This window comes from Battus philenor, unplaced genomic scaffold (assembly GCF_028537555.1).
Source record: "Battus philenor isolate CCGP_79_NKW_IND1 unplaced genomic scaffold, ilBatPhil1.0.hap1 SCAF_15, whole genome shotgun sequence".
Lineage (NCBI taxonomy): Eukaryota > Metazoa > Arthropoda > Insecta > Lepidoptera > Papilionidae > Battus > Battus philenor.
In genome coordinates this window covers 2,627,204-2,645,905 of record NW_027181677.1, presented here as the reverse complement: position 1 = coordinate 2,645,905, position 18,702 = coordinate 2,627,204, and the positions used below count along the sequence as shown (strand labels likewise).

The 18,702-nt window shown below is 32.0% G+C and overlaps 3 protein-coding genes across 3 annotated transcripts; 1 reads left to right on the top strand and 2 right to left on the bottom strand.

The window, feature by feature from the left end:
* Window positions 1–86: 86 nt before the first annotated feature.
* On the top strand, window positions 87–2,703 carry LOC137918742 (TBC1 domain family member 31). The gene has a single exon (XM_068761627.1). It carries the CDS (start codon window positions 138–140, stop codon window positions 2,562–2,564), a length of 2,427 nt encoding a protein of 808 aa, XP_068617728.1. The 5' UTR covers window positions 87–137; the 3' UTR covers window positions 2,565–2,703.
* LOC137918981 (uncharacterized) lies at window positions 2,659–8,963 on the bottom strand. Its single transcript, XM_068761938.1, has 9 exons — window positions 8,943–8,963; window positions 8,085–8,216; window positions 7,361–7,486; window positions 6,664–6,848; window positions 5,672–5,822; window positions 4,911–4,987; window positions 4,430–4,604; window positions 3,223–3,487; window positions 2,659–2,869 (listed from the first exon to the last, which is right to left on the bottom strand). Exons 1-9 carry the CDS (start codon window positions 8,961–8,963, stop codon window positions 2,727–2,729), a joined length of 1,275 nt encoding a protein of 424 aa, XP_068618039.1. The 3' UTR covers window positions 2,659–2,726.
* A 1,293-nt stretch (window positions 8,964–10,256) lies between these two features.
* Window positions 10,257–18,635, bottom strand: Rpt1 (26S proteasome regulatory subunit Rpt1). Its single transcript, XM_068761898.1, has 10 exons — window positions 18,466–18,635; window positions 18,345–18,382; window positions 17,747–17,920; window positions 17,142–17,281; window positions 15,180–15,348; window positions 14,332–14,464; window positions 12,959–13,085; window positions 11,901–11,997; window positions 11,307–11,515; window positions 10,257–10,656 (listed from the first exon to the last, which is right to left on the bottom strand). Exons 1-10 carry the CDS (start codon window positions 18,536–18,538, stop codon window positions 10,512–10,514), a joined length of 1,305 nt encoding a protein of 434 aa, XP_068617999.1. The 5' UTR covers window positions 18,539–18,635; the 3' UTR covers window positions 10,257–10,511.
* Window positions 18,636–18,702: the final 67 nt, after the last annotated feature.

Below are 18,702 nucleotides of genomic sequence, written 5' to 3'. Positions count from 1 at the left end.
TTGACTCCGCCAAAATTTAAATTTTTATTTATAAGTATATAAAAGGCACATAACACAATGATCGAAACGTTTAAGTGAAATGTTGATGTGTTAATGTTATTTTAAAGGTGCCCAGTGATTCAGAACACAGAACTAATATGGAAAATGAGATTCGAATTGATGAAGAAAAAATAGAGAAATTTGATATAAAGATTAAATCTAAACCGAAAGATGGGGTTATACTGCAACTTCATCACACCGTTCGAGATTCACGCGGAGAATGTCGTCGAATTCGTTTCTCATCTGCTGTTTTCGATGATGGGCTTGAAAAGCTAGCGTGTGCAGATAACGCTGGCAACTTGTTCATAATTGACTTTAGCGATTTAAAATTTTGGAAGTTAATTCATCGTGGTGTAATATCAGCTCTGCATTTTGTTCCTAACAGAGTTGATGCGTTAGTTGTTGCTAATTCAGATACATTGAATCTTAATTTTATTGACATAGAAACTGGACAAACTTCACTTACACTAAGTGGTCATACCAGTCAAGTTAAACACATATCATTCTCTAAAAATAAGTTAAATAATTTGTTAACTGCCAGTCAAGCTGAAGCTATTCTGTGGGAACTGAAAAATTATACCAAGTATTTTACACTAAGTACTTATTTAGGTTCACAAATCCAACAGATTATGTTTACTCCTTCATGTGACTATCTAGTGGCATGTTTTCAAAATGACACTGTGCAAATATGGAGACATGATACCATGAAGTCTGTAAAGCAGATAATACCAAGTGGTTTGAAGCATATCAAAAATATAGCATTTACAATGAATGGTCGAGCAATGGCTATGGCGGGTCTGGTGCCTTGTTTGATTTTATTTAATATGGATACTTGGAAAGCATTGAAATCAATTGATTTAACTAAGTACAATATCAAAGGTGTTCACCAAATTGCTTTTATACCACAATTGTTTGATGGTGGAGCAAATAAAATTCTTGCAATTTTAAGCAGTGATTGCATTCTCCATTTGTTAGATTTGGAGAGTCTCAAAATTAAACAAAGTATATGTCCAGAGTCTTCCAGTATTAAGAAGTTTGTTGTAAGTCCTACTGGTAAATATTTTCTCTGCATCTTGCAGCTGGGAGAGGTTAATATATACAATTCCTCATTAGTTCTAGAGAGTTGTAAGGATATAATCGTGGATTCTGAAAGAAAAGAACCAGCATGTTCTTTGACTTATGCATACAGATGTATTCCTCAATACCCCAGTGCTCCTAATAAATTAGTGGTTGAACAAAAGATGCGTGCTTGCATGGACAGTGCTAGGTTGAGAAGAATTTTGATGCAGTATGGGGAGTATCCAGATAAGTTTCGTTCAATTATATGGAAATCACTTTTAAATACACCAAGAAATAAAACAGCTTATTCAACTTTAGTGGATAAGGGAATTCATCAAGCATACAAAAACATAGAAAAACAATTCACCATACATAGTTCTGTCACATTGAAGAATTTAAAAAGGCTGTTATCATGCCTTGCACATTGGTGTCCTTTGTTTGGAGTTATGAAGTTCCTTCCTGGTTTTGTTTTTCCCTTTGTTAAGGTTCTCCAGAAAGATCCACTGCTTTTATTTGAATGTGTAGCCACTGTGCTGATGAATCAATGTCAGTTATGGTTTGAATATGCTCCTTTTCCACCCATAAGTATATTGGCTATGATTGAGAACGTTCTAGCGGAGCATGACCAACATCTTTTAGATCATTACTGCCAATTAGGGGTAACTAGTCAAACATATGCATTAAAAATTTTGGAAACTGCATTCAGTGAGGTACTCACTTGCTCTGAATGGCTGATCCTTTGGGATCACATACTGAGCAATGAGCCTTCATTCATCCTTATGTCTGTTGTTTCGTATAACATTGTGCAAAAGAATGCTGTCAAAAGACTGAAAAACCTTGAACAGATTGAAAATTTTTTTCACATGCAAAATCCCATAGACATGAAATTGTTTCTTAAGAAAGCATACATTTTATTGAATGACACATGTGCGGATGTACATCCCCGAAAGTACTTCAATAGTTTCGTTCCCTTGGAAAAAAATAATTGTTACCAACAATTTACTGGATATCCAAAAGCTACTATATGTTTAAAATTGGCTAAAATGGGAAGAAAGAAGGCAAGAAGTGCCGAAAGATATACCCTCAAAGAATTGACAAAGAAAAGCCAAGAAAAAGTAATGAATGAAAGGTTAAATAGTCTGTATAACGACTCTGACCACAGTGACAACATCAAAGAATACTATGTTAGAGATAAATACTTTAAAAAACATAGACGAAAAAGTAATGTCCATTTGCAAAACAAAGTTGAAAACAGGAATCGCGTAAAAGAGGAGTTTATAAACAACATTCTTTACCCGCCTGATGCAGGGTTGAAATTTAGTAAAGGGGACTCTAAGGGTAGCCGACGAAGAGAAACACAGCGGTCTAGGTCAAAACGAAAATCACCTGAAAAGGTTCATACCTTGGAAAAAGAAGTAGAAAAATTAATGAGGAGCGATTCGAATTCAGATGAATCAGACTGTTAATTTTATTTATAACAAATAATAATCACCAGTAAATGGCCTGATTTGTAAATATAAAAAAAATACTTTTTATAAATTTTAATAATTTTATTCACTTTAGTTTTCAAGTTAATTATGCGATATTTAGCTGTAATAAAGTTTTTAGGCGTTTAAATTATTTATTGTCTACTCCTTTCTAGAGGCCGGCCGGGGTATAGTCGACTTGATGTGACTGAACTTCTTCCTCGACGCACTGAGGTTTGGACTGTTGTTTGGTTCAATACTTTTTTTTGGTGAACGAAGCGGCGTAGCCTTGGGTTTAAATAATACTAAAAACAGAAAAAAAAAACCTTAAATATCAATTTCAAGTTTTAAACCGGCAAGAAATAAATGTCTATATTATTTTCCTTAGTGGCATTCGTACTGCATTACACCATCCGTTTTTTACTTTTAATGTTATGTACTGTATACGGTCTTGGCGTAGATAAATCCTTCAAATATTGGTTTTGAATGAGAGAAGTCGTTAGGGCGCCAAAATTAGGCAGATTCTTTAAACAATGTCATACTTGAAGGTTATAAATTTGAAGTGATATTTTTGCGGCAATAAAATACAATTTTACACTATAATTGAAAACTTGATTTATTAAAGCAAAAAGAAATAGAAGTTTGACAGTTAACTTACAATTCAATTTGCTATTTTTGTTCTGCGGTTGCGTCACTTTGTTGTTTTTAGAAACGGGGGGACTATTCTTCTGAGATTTAAAAAGTCTTGGTGAGATTCTTCGTAGTTTTGACAGCTTTCCTTCCTTGGAAGCGGTAGAGGCTAAATTTGATGTAGAAGCACTTTCGACGCGGCTAAACCTTGATCTAGGAAAATCATCTTTACCACTTCCCAAGGCCGAAAGATTTGGACTCGATGCAAACTGGGTTTTAGACGGCTCAGAACCCTAAAAATTAATTCTAATGTAAAAATTCTTTTTTTAACATACAATGGATTACATCTGTTCAGGTCAAGTTGATACTGCTATCTGTTCGTATGAAATGCCTCAGACCCGTGAAAAATAGGCGGAAGAAACGCAACTGGACTATGTATTATTTTAAATATTGAAAAAATACATAATATTATACACTTTGAAATAGCCTGGAGTCGAACATATCATTCTCAACTATATCCTATAAAGTATATTGGTGTAGTGGCCCTTAGCGCAAAAACATTGTTTAATCTTTTTTTTATTTAGCAATGGAAGCTTCCTAACCATTCTTTCGGATCGTATTGAAAAAACGTATACGTTACCTATAAAAAGTCTTACTATCTCTGTAAAGTCGAGTCTTAAGCACAAATAATGTTATTGTTTCTGATATTTATATTATGTATGCCATGGTTTCTTGTTTTTATGAACATGCTACACATTTTCAAACACGTGTTGGGAAAGTTACTAAGCAGATGTAATATTAAAGTTCGTTGTACCAGGTAACATCGCGGTTATGTTTATTCTAAAAAAAAATTGTTAGGCTTTCTAGTATAACATTTCGTATTTAGATTCTCAAAATAGCTTCGTATTTAAAGTAAGCAGTGTTGCCAAAACATAAAACAAAAATCAGTATTTAGCAGAAATTACGTTATAACGCATTACGTTTATTTAAGGTCATTAACCCTCGCAACATGGCGACTGTCAGTGTCGGGAACGAGTTTTTAAAAATTTCTTACTATCCTGTGGTCTGCAGTACATCCATAGCAAGCGATTTTAAACTGTATTTTGAAAGTGATTCGATATGCCTACTGTATTTCGGGCAGATCTGACCCGTACGCACCCGGGTAGTTCGGACAGATATATCCATAGGCAGTTAGTTGACAGGTTAAGGTATTTACAAATATATAAAAAACAAACCTTAAATACAGATATCTTCGATACGTCTAAGACTAGCGAAGACATTGAAGAATCTTGCTTCGGGTCGTCGTTAATTTCTGTTATTATCTTTGCTAGTTTATTTCGAAGATCCTCTGCAGTCTTTTCAGCTTTTATTAGACTATCCAGTATTTTATTTTCATTACCTTGAATAGGGCTGTAATATACAGAGCGGTTGGTTGTAAGTGCGAAAGCTTTAAAGGTGTAAATGTAAAGCACGTTTGATGTCAATTAATGTGTTCTCTATTTCAAAAACAATGGTTTCCGAAGTAATATAGTAAAAATAAGAATTTTCAAAATTGGTATAACTATATATTCAATTTAATTATTTCTTACTGTCTGGAGACAGTGCTTCGAGAAGTTTGTTTTTTATTTTATTTTATATTTTACAATTAATCCCGTCGTGTTTTTCTATCAGATCAGACTGGTAATGTCGTATCTTTTGGATATAAATATATAATACCTTGAAGTTTTATTACGTCTTCTTATGCTTTCCGGCGTCGAAGAAAGCGTATAGGTGCTCTCCCTGTGACATTTTAGCTGAAATGTTGATTATAAGAGACATATTATACTGAAATTATTAAAAAATAATACTGGCCAATAGATGTAACATCATATTTTAAAAGTGGTCGCATGGATTTCGTAATAAATAAAATAGTAATTGTATGTATATAAAAATATCATAATATTGATTAAGGCAATCATAATTGTTCTTAGGATTTTATAGGTGCGACGAGTTTAGACTATAAACTTTATTACGTACACTTCTCGTCTGCTATGTTTACTTTTTACCGTGTGATTTTTTTTTGTGCCAGTAACATTTTTAAGTTACATGATTTAAATCAGCGGGACCCACGCCCTAAAGGGGGCAATTCGATTAATAAGAGGGGCAATTCCAAAATTAAATCAATACGAGATTAGCTCTTTCGGTTTATTAAAAAACATGTATGTTACTTAGGGGTGTAATTGACGTAAGGAAGGCTTACGTGGAATATGACAAAAAAGGTTAGGAAACATTATTATAATAATAAGTAGAAATTAAAATATATTAGACATCTAATTTAGTAACCAGGCTCCCTTAAAGGCATCCACACGAGCCGCGTCTATTCATACCATTATCACAAATATTTACAATACATGTACATGTACTGATGAACCCCTGTATGAATTTAAACCTTGTCAGTTAACCTGTTTAATGGACACCAAAATTGATGATTGACTTACTTGATTCTTTTTCTGATCATGTTTGTCAGTAGGGTTATGTTTCTGCAAGAGTCCAGGTACTGGCAGATTCTGGTCGGAGTTTTCATTTTTACCGGTTAAAGCGTCTAAAGAACGGTATCGTGTTGGCGTTACAGATGGCAAATGGAAAAGACTGAAAAATAAAAAAAAATATACAAGGTTTAAAATTGGAATGATATTTTTTTATGTTTAAAGAACATTTAATTATCCTATAGTACTTTAGTTAACTATTAGATGTAAAGTAAAGGAGGTATAAGAATGTTTTAACTATTATATATATTTAAAAATGTAAGTCCTCGTTATCTTTTGACATACGTGTGTCTTTTTGACCTCTTGAATTTGAATTTCACAGGATTCGGTGCCCTTAATTTTTTTTGACCGAAAACTTTCTGGCCTTGCCTTTACAGTTTCCGCCTTATCTTAAACTTAAACTTAAATCTTATCTTCAGTTACTAAACTCGACGTGTCGAAACTTTCGTCTTGTGCCGTCATATAGATTTTTACCGAAAACGCCGCCTAGCTCTTAGGTCGTTTGGGCTTATTCTCCGTGGGGTATCAATGCATGAGAGAGGACCTAAACCTGGACTGTCACCTTTTACGAGTACCTGATTCAAGGTCATCTGCAATTAACGAAGTCAAAATACTATCTATATCAATATCATGTAACGTGATAGACGCCTACTGCAAGACGCTGTGACTTCGAGTGATCTTGACTACGTCGTCAGTAATAGGGGGTTGGGGGGGGGGTATACTCACGCTGTCCACCTACCTAGATGCTAGTTTTAAATTGGACAATCGTGAATAGCTTGTAGATAGACTTACATGTGAACCAATACATAAACATTTATATTGTTTATATGTATATCACAGCACTTGAACCTGTTCAGTGAGGTTTTAATGAGGACCATAAGAAACCTGATTGTTTACTAAAGACAACTATAAACAACTTGTACCTCCATCAATGGACAGCATACCGTTTTTCCGGTGTCTTCAGTTCGATCATGCTCGTCGATTTGTTTTCCATAGAGTCTCGTTCTTTAGGCTTGTCTAGATCGGATTCATTGTTCTCCTTGATGCAACGAACAATCTCCAACAGTTCTTTGGTTAAGCGTTCGCGGTATACCTTCGGTAGAGATCCTAGCAATGCGCTGCCACATTCCTATGACAAGAAGATTTTTTAAATGAAATTTCTAGAAGGTTCATGGTAGAATTATCACAAGCTGGGTGATTTAACTACTTTTGGACGATATAATTAACCGTAACGCAGGGGTATAAACTTACATCTCTTGGACCACGTGCGGCTTGTGTGAACATTTTTTCGAACTAGTCAATATTTCCGAATAGGAAATTTCACTCGAAATAAGAAAGGTAATATTAGCGGAAACATATCATATATCAAACCGCGAACAAGAATTTAACTTTATATTTATTTATTAGTATGTACTAGTCAAAATAAAAATATTTATTTCTATGAACAATGATTTTTTTGCGGGCTATCTAAAGATAAGAGTTGTTTATTTGGCCCAAATAGGCTTTTGAATTTAACTTCCCTGCAGTAAAGTGATATAGGTTCTATCCAAACAGTTATTTTATTCTTATGATCATGTTTTCTGACTATAGATGATGCCTTGTACTTTCAAACAACTTTTTCTACATTGAAATACACTTTACCTTTTCAAGTTGCTTGCCACCAGTGATTCCTGAAACTTGCCAAAAGCCACTATTCTGTTGTTGACTACTCGCTGGGCATGAACATGACACATTTTGACTCTCGAGGATGACGTGGAGACCTGAAGCCTTTATTAAAATGTTATCTTTAATACCATTAGTATTTACAGGCACACAAATGCTAACCACTACCCAAGGTATATGAGCGTCAGGATGGGAGAAGTAGACAAACGTCAAGCCGTGTGTTTTCAAATATCTCGTGTGCGTCTTGCTGACCGCACCTTCTTTCATCTCATTGCTCACATACCTCAGTCGGTGATAAACTCTCCCACGTATACTGTACACGTTATTTGTGAAGATAGGAAGTCAATTTTTACACATGTTCATGCTAAAAATTTGAAGATATTTTGAATTATAAATAAGTATGGTAGTCTTAAAGTTTTTTTGATAGAGCATTAAATCTTTGAAATGTTTAAGAAGTGATAACGTCTTATCTACATTATTAATGAACATTTATTTTTTAAGTTATCAAACCTCGAAACACAAAGTTTGTTAATCAAAATATGATCAAATGAATTTTCCAAGTAATCCTTGTAAATGATATAGATAACTATTTATACAATTATAGGCGTTTTTTTTCCTTAAAACAATTACTCTATGTATAATATTAATGTAGCTTTCCAATATCATGAATACATATATAATGACAACACTTAAAAATGTTTACCTGACAGTTAATAACGACCGTTCTAACTCCTCCTTCCCCACTTGTGTTGCCATCATGCGTTTTCAATGTTTTTACGGAAAATCCCAAGCACTGTAGTAAAGCACAGAGCTCCACCACATCGGTATATGGGTTCTAAATACAAAATTTTGGGTATAAATAAAACATTTATCATCAAGCCACGTTACATGCTTTAAGCGCGGCAAGGTATGTGCCAAAGAACAGAGCGACAGACTTATCGAATCGGAACCCTGATGTTCCACCGGTTTTGGTAGCACTATTATTATCAACATATGGTTGTTGCCACACTTGAAGCTATATACTTTTGACCCATTGTTAACCCGCGACGACTCGAATGATGAATTTTAAGCGAAGAGAGAATAATTGTTTTGTTGTCAAACGATTTATTTCAAGTAAAACGTTACGTGCAATAGGACACCGCTTTGACAAACATACCACAACGAGCTGTCCATACGCCTAATGATTGTGGGAATCTTTCATTATAATATTCTCGCTGGAATAGCCATATAATTTTGTCAATATAAGTATTCCGTAAAAACATTTTGTCTGTAACAGCCATTCTTTCCAGTATGCACAACAATGTTTTATTTCCGTTAGAATAAAACACATCTATAAATCAAATTCTCTACTCCTCAAAAAAAATTGAAATAAAAGACAAGTTTTTAACGGATTTTTAGGAATTAGTTCAAAAATTCGCTACATTTAATTTATATGTACAAGTAAATTTTTATAACATTAAAGACTTTAGAACAACACGAATACGTTGCGCATTATATAACAATAAAATATAACATTTCAACGCTTAAATTTTTTTTATTTATAATAACAAATAATATTTACCATTTCCAGGGATGCACTCATGTTTCCTTTTTAAAAATGTCACTCAGTATTATAATGGCACTATTACTTAACGTTCTTTTTATTTTATACGTATATTTTAGTAGTTAAATTTATTCTTTTTAATATAATAACGCTAGCACCTCTCGATTCCTTTGTCATAACTAATAAATTTGACGTTAACACATGTTTAACATATTTTTAATTTACCCTCAAAGTATTAAACTATTATGTACGTTGGCCACACTGTCTTATAATTTTTAAATTTCGAATATTATGGCGACTAAATTATTTGTTATAACTAAATTATACGAAGCGAATAATAATATCATCACTTCATAAGGTCGATTCACGGGCATCATTAATTAATTTGTTTTTAGAAATACATTTTATAATATTTTAATGTTATCCAAGTTGTTATATGATATTTATGTAGCAGATTTTTTTTTGAACTATAGAAAAATGTAAATGAATTTATCGAAATTTTATCTATAGCAGTTAATAGTAATAAGACTGGTTTATCGTTGCCATATCAAATATACGCACTAACACATTTTCCTAAAATTTTTAATAAAAATAAATATTTTAAAAGAGACAATATATTTTTTTTTATACTTGTAACTTCTTGACGTTTGATCTAGATTAGAGTTTTTAAAACATGGTTTTTTTTCAGTGTTATCACAATCTGCAGTCTAATTGATAAATTTAATAATTAGTTTTTTCTTTTACCAATTTTTGGATAAGTTTTTAATGTGTTCATGTTTTTGCAGGTAATATTGCTTGTAATTTGTTTTACTTTGAACTTAGAATATTAACTAAGTTTTATAATGCTATTGAAACCACTGGAGAGGAGTATCGGCCGCTCCGTTCCTTCAATTCCCCGCCGCTTTTCTAAAGCTAGGTACAGCTGTTTCGGTAGCACTGTAATACCCAAGATCATCCACTACGCACTCGGAGAGCCTTGATGTTTATAAAAAAATTAAGTTTTTCCTCTAAATACTTTTACAATTAACTCATATGCTTTATGACATTTCTAATTGAGCTAAAGCTCTAAGCACAAATCCGGCAATTATTATCATTATTTGAAATTTTTATTTAATTGTATATGATGCAGTAGTTTATACGTAAAATAAAAACACTAGTGACTTTTATCATATCGTAAAACATACCATATTTTGAAAAATTAAGTTTTTTTTTTCTCGCTGTTCCTTAGGGGAAAAGGGCTGTGCGGCTCACTACTCTGTGCGTTATGTTTATTAGTTACAATAAGTGTCTTGTGAGAAACATATCCAATGAGGTGACAAATGAGGCACATGGTTTATGTTGGTTAATAAAAAACAAATACATTTAAAATTTTATTATAATTACAAAATACATCCACTTTTAGTTCTAAACGGTGTTTGCGTATGGTCTGGCCACAATGAAATATTTATATCTGAACGATTTAATTTCCGATATGTCAGATGTATAGAAATATATCTGACTGGATTGGTTGGTTAACTTGGTTAAGTTAACCTGCTGGTTAGCAGGACGTACAATTATTTATTTGTAAATTATTTTAGGTATGATAAATTAATTGTAGGTCATGTAGCGCGGCGTGGCTGAGAACTTCGCGTATGACTTGATGACTTTGTTGACAGCTTCCAGGAAATCCTTCTCGGTGGCGACCTTGCGACGGGCGCGAATGGCGAACATGCCCGCCTCCGTGCACACGGATCTATGAACAAAATAACATGTTTTAGTTTATATTATTAGGTTTATATATTTATTTTTAAAACTATAAAACTGTGATATAGCTCAATATTTTTCGTACAAATGTCCTTGTTCTTTGGTGTTGTACCAGCTAATGAATTAAATTATTTTATTTCTAGTATAAATCGAAATTTTTGTATGATTATGCATGCAAGTGGTGAGATCTAGGTTTTGTCTTGCGGGTAGAAACATAAACAGTGTAACATTAGGTATCAAAAGTGGTTTAGAATAGTGAAATTACTGGTGGCATATGTTATGTCCATTTAAGTTTAAAGATATCTCAATCCAATACTTCAAAATAATTAGGATTAAGTGAACAGTTAGGGTTATATCATAACAAATTTTACCATTGCGACCAAAAGGTTCTTTAGTGACCAACTTAAATTGGTAGACCCTCACCAAGTAACTCTATGACTTAAATATGATCGCGGTAAAGCACTGGTGTAGGCGGCACAATACTGGTCATTGTGGAAATCTCGAGAAGGCCTCTGCCTTATAATGGGCGTCTATTCCTTGATATGATGATAAAAAAAATAAAAAAGTTTCATACAAGAGATATTCATACATATGATTATTTTGTGTTGGTATATGTAAATATAAACGAAAGAGATTTACCTAATCTCGGCGCCAGTGGAATTGGGACAGAGTCTAGCGAGCAGATCAAAGCGAATATCTCTCTCTACACTCATAGAGCGAGCGTGAATGCGGAAGATGTGGGCGCGACCTTCTAGGTCAGGCAAGCCAAACTCCACCTTGCGGTCGAGACGACCTGGCCGCATCAGCGCCGGGTCTAGGGTGTCGGGACGGTTTGTTGCCATTAATACCTGTAAGTAATATAAAAATAAACTCAATAGTATTTTCAATTTTATGTCCTCTGGAAGGCACAACTCTTAAGTCCCCAAACAGTGGTGCAAGTTGTTTTTTGGTTAGTAGGGCTTCATATTCACATTTCAGGTCAGAAGGTATACCATTTCACATAACCTATTTCTTTATCATTATTTTAGTTACAGGATGTCCACTGCTAGACATAGCAGGTCAGGTAGGGAGATAAATTTAGTTGGTAAAGGTTAACATCAATTCAATGCAAGGACGCCTTCTTAAACCTACACAGGTCGTCACCTTCGATCGACACACCTGGCCCTTCATAGTTAATTATTAGGTCTTTCATAGTTAATTCATGGAACATAGAGAAGTTATATTTCTGATTACCTTGATGTTACCACGAGGATCGAAACCATCCAACTGATTGATCAACTCTAACATGGTTCTCTGCACTTCATTATCCCCGCCCGCACCATCATCAAACCTGACCAGGAGGAGGAAAATGTCAATGTATTTTTCACAAGCAAGCACATATGTAAATAAACATCTGATAGTTCATTGCACATAAAAAAAATTAAAACGGCATTCTTTTAACCCTCAACCTTATTGATTGTAGTTGACTTAAAAAATTACACATTTAAAAATTCACACACAGCACATAACAATATATTTATAATGTTTTCAGTAAAAAAATCCGCTATTACATGTCACATTTAAATCGTCTAAAAATTTAACTGCCTATGAATATTAAATTTTAACTCTAAAACGACTACACCGAAAATCGTTATATATTTATACAAACTATTAACAATATATAACATTACGCTGAAATATTCTATTCTGCAAAAATATTATGTTCCATTAAGTAGTAAAAATATATAGATGCATATAAATATAGATGCATTATTCATTATTAAAGATGGGTATACAGATTTCTTCTTTACCTAAAAATCTATCTAAACTTAAAAAAACTATACTAATATACATAAATTGATATATATACATAAATTTTTGGCTCTTCATATTTATTTATTTTCTTATATAAACTCAGTTTTTTTCTTATATAAATAAGCACAGTAATAGTTTTAAAGTTAATTACCAAGCTAGGTCTACGAATCCATTTTGTATAAGCATTACATGCTTCTTAAATCAATGTATGTAACAATTCCAATTTTATTTTTAAATTTAGAATAAATTTAATTAACATAGTATGTTGAGAAATAAACTCTTTCAGTTTTAGAAATAGATTTCTGCAAATGCCTATTTTAAAGGTTCATATCAAATTATTATTTGAAAACATACATAACATTTATCGTAAATTATTCCAACTGTGTAAAATTTGGTACCCTAACCAAAGACCTTTCACCATAAGATAAACTTTGAGAGCCTTGAACTTCAATGTTGTTTATAACCAAAATATTGTTATGAAAGATTTTCACTTTTACCTGGCGCCTCCGATTGCGTCGATTTCATCAAAAAATATTAAACAGGCCTTTTTGCTTCGTGCCATTTCGAATAGCTCTCGTACCATACGAGCGCCTTCGCCTACATACTTCTGCACCAATTCGGAACCTGAGAATTTATTTGAAATATTTAATAGCGTAAAATTTAAAATAATTAAAAATGACAAAAATTCTATTTATTTGTTTGATTCTCAACTTTGAACAGAAACTAATCATAACTAATACTTAACTAAATAGACCAAATTACATGAAAAAACTAGTGCATTTCCTTAAAGACAGATAAACACATGAAATTTTTAATTTAGGTGTACAATATATAAAGTACTCAAATGATGAATCATTAATTATTTATTACAAGTAAGAAGTTGCTATTTCATGTTTTGAAACTTTCAATTCAACAGACAAAATATACTTTTAATAAGTATATTTGTGCAACTTTTTTTATGTGGCTATTATTCATTGTACAAACATATGTTTTAATATATTGAAATATTAAATAAACATTTTTTATGATGATGCATTTTTCCTAATTATAAAAAATCTGTATTATCAAATTTTGTACTGCTACGCGTAGCTATGTAGCAATACTTCTAGCTACAAAGATGTTCTCAGCAGCAAGATAATCTAGGAGGGTTGTATCAGAAATCCATTAACACTATTTAACGGTTTTCGTTCTTTACCCTCCATTTAAATTATTAAATTTTAAATGCATTCCCTACAAAAATTTTCATAAATTACAATCTCATAAGTCATTCTATTTTTATGTGATAGAGAACCACCAATCAAACAAAGTTATTGTTTGATGACAGTTGCTGATCATTCTTTAGATTTGGCGAATAATTATAAGTTGTTAGAAAATAAAAACACATTTTGTAGCACATATGGAACAATCATAATTTTTTTATAATATTTACTCAATAATAGAAAGGGAACTCATCGGGTACATTAATTAAGATCCAGAAAAATCCTTATAAGAGGGTTTCTCCCCAAACTTGTTTATACCATATTCAAGTATGACCTTTATTAAGAAGGGTAAATAGCTAATACAATAGTAACATCAGTTAACATAAGGTGGAACCTATAGCATGTTTCAAGCAAATATATTTATTCACAGTAAAAACTCAAAAAGTCTAAAATAAACAAGACAACTTAGACCTATTAACATATATGTACTCAAGACTAGTTGATCGAGATGTGTGGAACTTGGTTTGATGACTCATTTTTTTGAGCTCTTCTCATCAGATCAGTGTTATAAGCTGGTGGTAGCTTACTACTCAGTGTTAAAATAATCGACACTTTAACATACGTAATGCCTACTTGAATATTGATATTTTGAATTTGATAATAAAACTTACCAATGACTCTGATGAAACAGGCATCAGTGCGGTTAGCGACAGCTCTCGCGCAGAGCGTTTTGCCAGTACCAGGTGGGCCGAACAGCAATACACCCTTAGGAGGCTCAATACCCAGCTTCACAAATTTCTCAGGCTACAACGTAAGTAAAATAATAGAAGGTATATAAAAAAAATGTCATGGATTCTAAAAAAAAAACTACTTTTTAATTCAAAATAAGCAATAAGGATAACTGTAGTTTAAAATTGAAAGAAGTTAACTATGAGAGATATAGTTAACTATGACTAGTTTTCAAGATTATACACCATTTCTAAGAATTTTCACTAAATCTTTTCTAGCACTCAAAGTACTTTTAATAAACTTCCCAGGCACAAAATTTTGACACATAGATGCAATGATTGCCAACAGAATTAATATCACTTTAGACTGTATACAATATATAATCATATTTTTGTATAGTGAAATTATCTATGTCTATTTTCATAAATACATATAAATCATGGCTTATAGAGATTATGAAATAGTAAACTGATATGACATTTAATATTCTAAGAATTATTAAACTACATGTGATCAAGTTAAAATCTCCTTTGAATAAGTGGTACACATTTCACATTTTTTTTTTATATGATTCAACTGTTTTTGTATATTGTTAAAGAAACAGAGTTGATATTGGCATAGGTAATTTATCTACAGTTGAAATAAAAACTTCCTTTTAAAATGTGATTTCCCTTCACCTTATAGTTCTATAATGGACTAAAAGTAAATCATTTAACAAAGTATCTGCTTCCACACTACAAGGTCCTAATTCCTATCTTTTTTATGTTTATTATGATATCAAAAAACTTACATGCAACAATGGTGTTTCTACGACTTCCCTCAATTTTTCTATTTGCTCTTTGCAACCACCCACATCGCTGTATGTAACATCAGGTTTCTCCTCCACTTGCATCATTGTGACTGTAGGATCAATCTTGGGTGGTAATGGAATGTGAATTTGGTACTTGTTGCGGTCAACCCTACAAACATAAATAAATATTTTTAACCATTTCAAAATTTACTAAAACAATCTAATATCTTAAATTTTTAATAATCTAAACATTAGGGTAACACCCTATAAGGGCTAGCCATTTCAGATCACTAAGGTGCCTTTCCAATGCGACATTGACACTCCGTTGAGATTTTTTCAAAGCAAAATGAATGCAGTGCTGCTTGCTTGCCTAATAGCCTACAGAGACAAAACATGACCATTACTTAGGTAGTTGACTATCCACTGATATTCCAAAAGTTGTAAAAATTGAGAATAAATACACCACAATGTTGATAAAATTTAAATAGTATAAATATACTTTAATTTGCATTTGGCGATGTTTAATGCCATAGCAATTATTTATTCCTAAGTACAAGTTCTTTATATTTTAACTATTTTTCATAAATATTTAATGCTAACCAAATTTGAAATTTATTGATAACTAATTTATGCTATACCATAGTAGACAGGATTAATATAGAAACAAATACACATGATTTTATTTAAAATAACATACTTATTATGTTCAATTTTTAAAGCGGAAATTAAAAATGTCGTTCAATTAATATCCCAGTAGTATTAACTCAATACACTGATTGAAAGAATTGAACAGTATGATGTTGGGAATCCGTGCCAGAAAATTGATTGGTTTCCAACAATTTTCTATTTTAATTCCCCATAATCAAGTTTATAAACAAAAACATTTTTGAAAATTTTGACACTTTAGGGGGACCAAAAACTAATTTCATTTCTGAGTGGGTTGATATATAATTGTCATTTGGTACCTCAATACATACTTGAAAGTCATTGTGTACTAGATGGCAAAAAGTTGTTGATAATAAAGGTGAATCTATTGTCAATTAGAAATAAAAACTTGTTAGAAATGTAGTCTTGTGAATTTAACTTAAGAAAGCAACATTACTTTCCAGTCCCCCTTATATAAATGTTCTCCATTCTTTCTTCATATCATTTATTTGATGGGAATCTGTCTGATTGTTTATGCGAAATAATTATACACTAATAGCATGCACATACTACATACTTCTGTGAATACAATAATAATGTCAAACTCTCCAGGCCCTGTAAATCCCTGTGACAGTAGAAGTATAAAAATTGTTTATGGTGGTATTAAAGAATTTTTATTTTTATTTTCAACAAACAATGCTATAGTCTGTTGGTATTTACAGCTTAACCAGGTCTGAAGCACTCATGTTTCCTGGCTACTAAGCTTGAGTTTTCTATAACACTTGGTTGGTGTCATTACCTTGTCTATAGCATAGGATTATCAGACTGCTATAATGATATTTATATTTGGCATTACCAAAACCCCTACCACGACTTGCTATGCAGTGTGACAGGTGTATCCTATCATAATATTATCATCACAAACATTTTCGGCGGCAGCCCACATGTTCTTTTTTCCTAGGCCTACACCTTTGTCATGTTTTCCTTACTTGTAATACTTTGGTAGCACTATAAGCCTTTGGTTAATTAGGAATACTTTGTCGTGATAGGACACAAGGGCTCTCAAAATCTCAGGAAATTCCTATTATCTTTAAGTTATTACTTGCAATTTAAACATATTTTCATTAAAAAAAGATACTAGATTGAAATTTGATATATTTAACTCTCACAGAATTTTTAATTCAGCCCAAAAGAATTATTTTTAAGTTCTGTTTTTACTCAAAAAACTTCTAGCAGAATATTAATAAACAGTGTAGACCAGGAACTTCTTAGGACTAAAAGTTTTACTAAGTTTAATAAGATATGAAAACTACCTACCCTACTCTCATGCCTTCTTCAATATCAGTGGGGGCCACCGAATCAGCCAAGTCCACAACAAACTTTGCAAACTGTTTGACATTTATTATGTATTTTGGATCATTGGAGTCAGCATTGATGATCTTTGTACACCTTGCCACCTAGGAAATTAGATAGATATTATATGTGTGGAGGAGGCCTATGGCTATGGCACTTTTTATAGGTATAATTTAAAAATAACAATTCAATTTCTCTTAATACTTTTGTGACTTACAAATTCATCAAAATTTTAATATCATGAAATTAATAAACTTGTTAAATTACTGCCAATGTAAATTCAATGATAGCCTGCTAATAAAACCAATTATATGCATTTTTATGTTACTGACATTTTTTATGAACATTATATAAAATCTTTAGTTGTTTTTTATATTTTTGGTGTTATAATAATATACACTGGTTAGTCGGTTATAGATGTAAGTTTCAAAACAGGGAACATATTACTTTGTTTGGCTACAACTCTCCATTATGAGGAAATCGCTAAAAAAATTGTTGTACTATAAGCTGGACATATATTTCATTCATGTGGTATATGTGTAGTTTAAGATAGAAATTGTCTATTTTACCTGTAATGGTTGTTCATTTTGTAATGTCTGTTTATCTGCTGCCAAATCCCACAAGGCCGGTGGAGCCAGCCCTGTATCTGACTCTTTAATGCCTGTGAGTTCATTCACCCTTTTCATTACAGTTTGTATACCATCTTCTACTTCTTTGATAATTTTAGTGTATTGTCCTTGTCCCTGAAAAAAATTCATAATGAATTAATTTTCTAACTGTAAATAAGACATAATAAAAAAATGAAACATGACTGCTAAGAACATTTAAAAGAATATGCACCCAGTTTCTGCTCTGGCACTCTGCACTGTTAGTTACTATCTTGAATAATATATAACGTATTGTTAAACTTAATATGTTTTCTTCAAGTAGCCATAATACAATTGTGATAAGGAAATTTGGAATTAATTCTTAATAAACTCTTATTGGACACAAAAGATTTATTTCATTGCATCTTAATGAAATCAAATTGGATCATAAATTAAACCAAAATGATTAAAAAAAATACGTGGTTAAGTTAGTTTTATGCATTGTTCCAACAAAATGCCAGTCATTGTGTGAATAAACATATCCAAGACATTTTAATCAGATTGTGAATTTTCTACTTACATATGATTTTAAAAGTGCTATATCTCCCTCGTCAAGAGCTGGAAATAAAACAAATTTTTAATAATTAAAATATTGTTTCTCGTGAGGACCAACTAAAGAACTAGGCAAACGATTTTCTCACATTTGATTTCCTTTTCTGGTTCTTCTTTATCATCTTTTACTTTTCTCATATCATCTCCTAAGTGATCAGGCATTATTCTTTATTACTTTATGTTATATGATAAATAAAAGTAATCTAAGTAATCTTTCAAAATGGATTTCGTGATTCGTCTTCTTTCATAAGTACAGACTTACTTTGTCACTCTCCAATACAGATAAAGAAACAAAATTAACCAAAAAATTATAAACAAAATTTTGA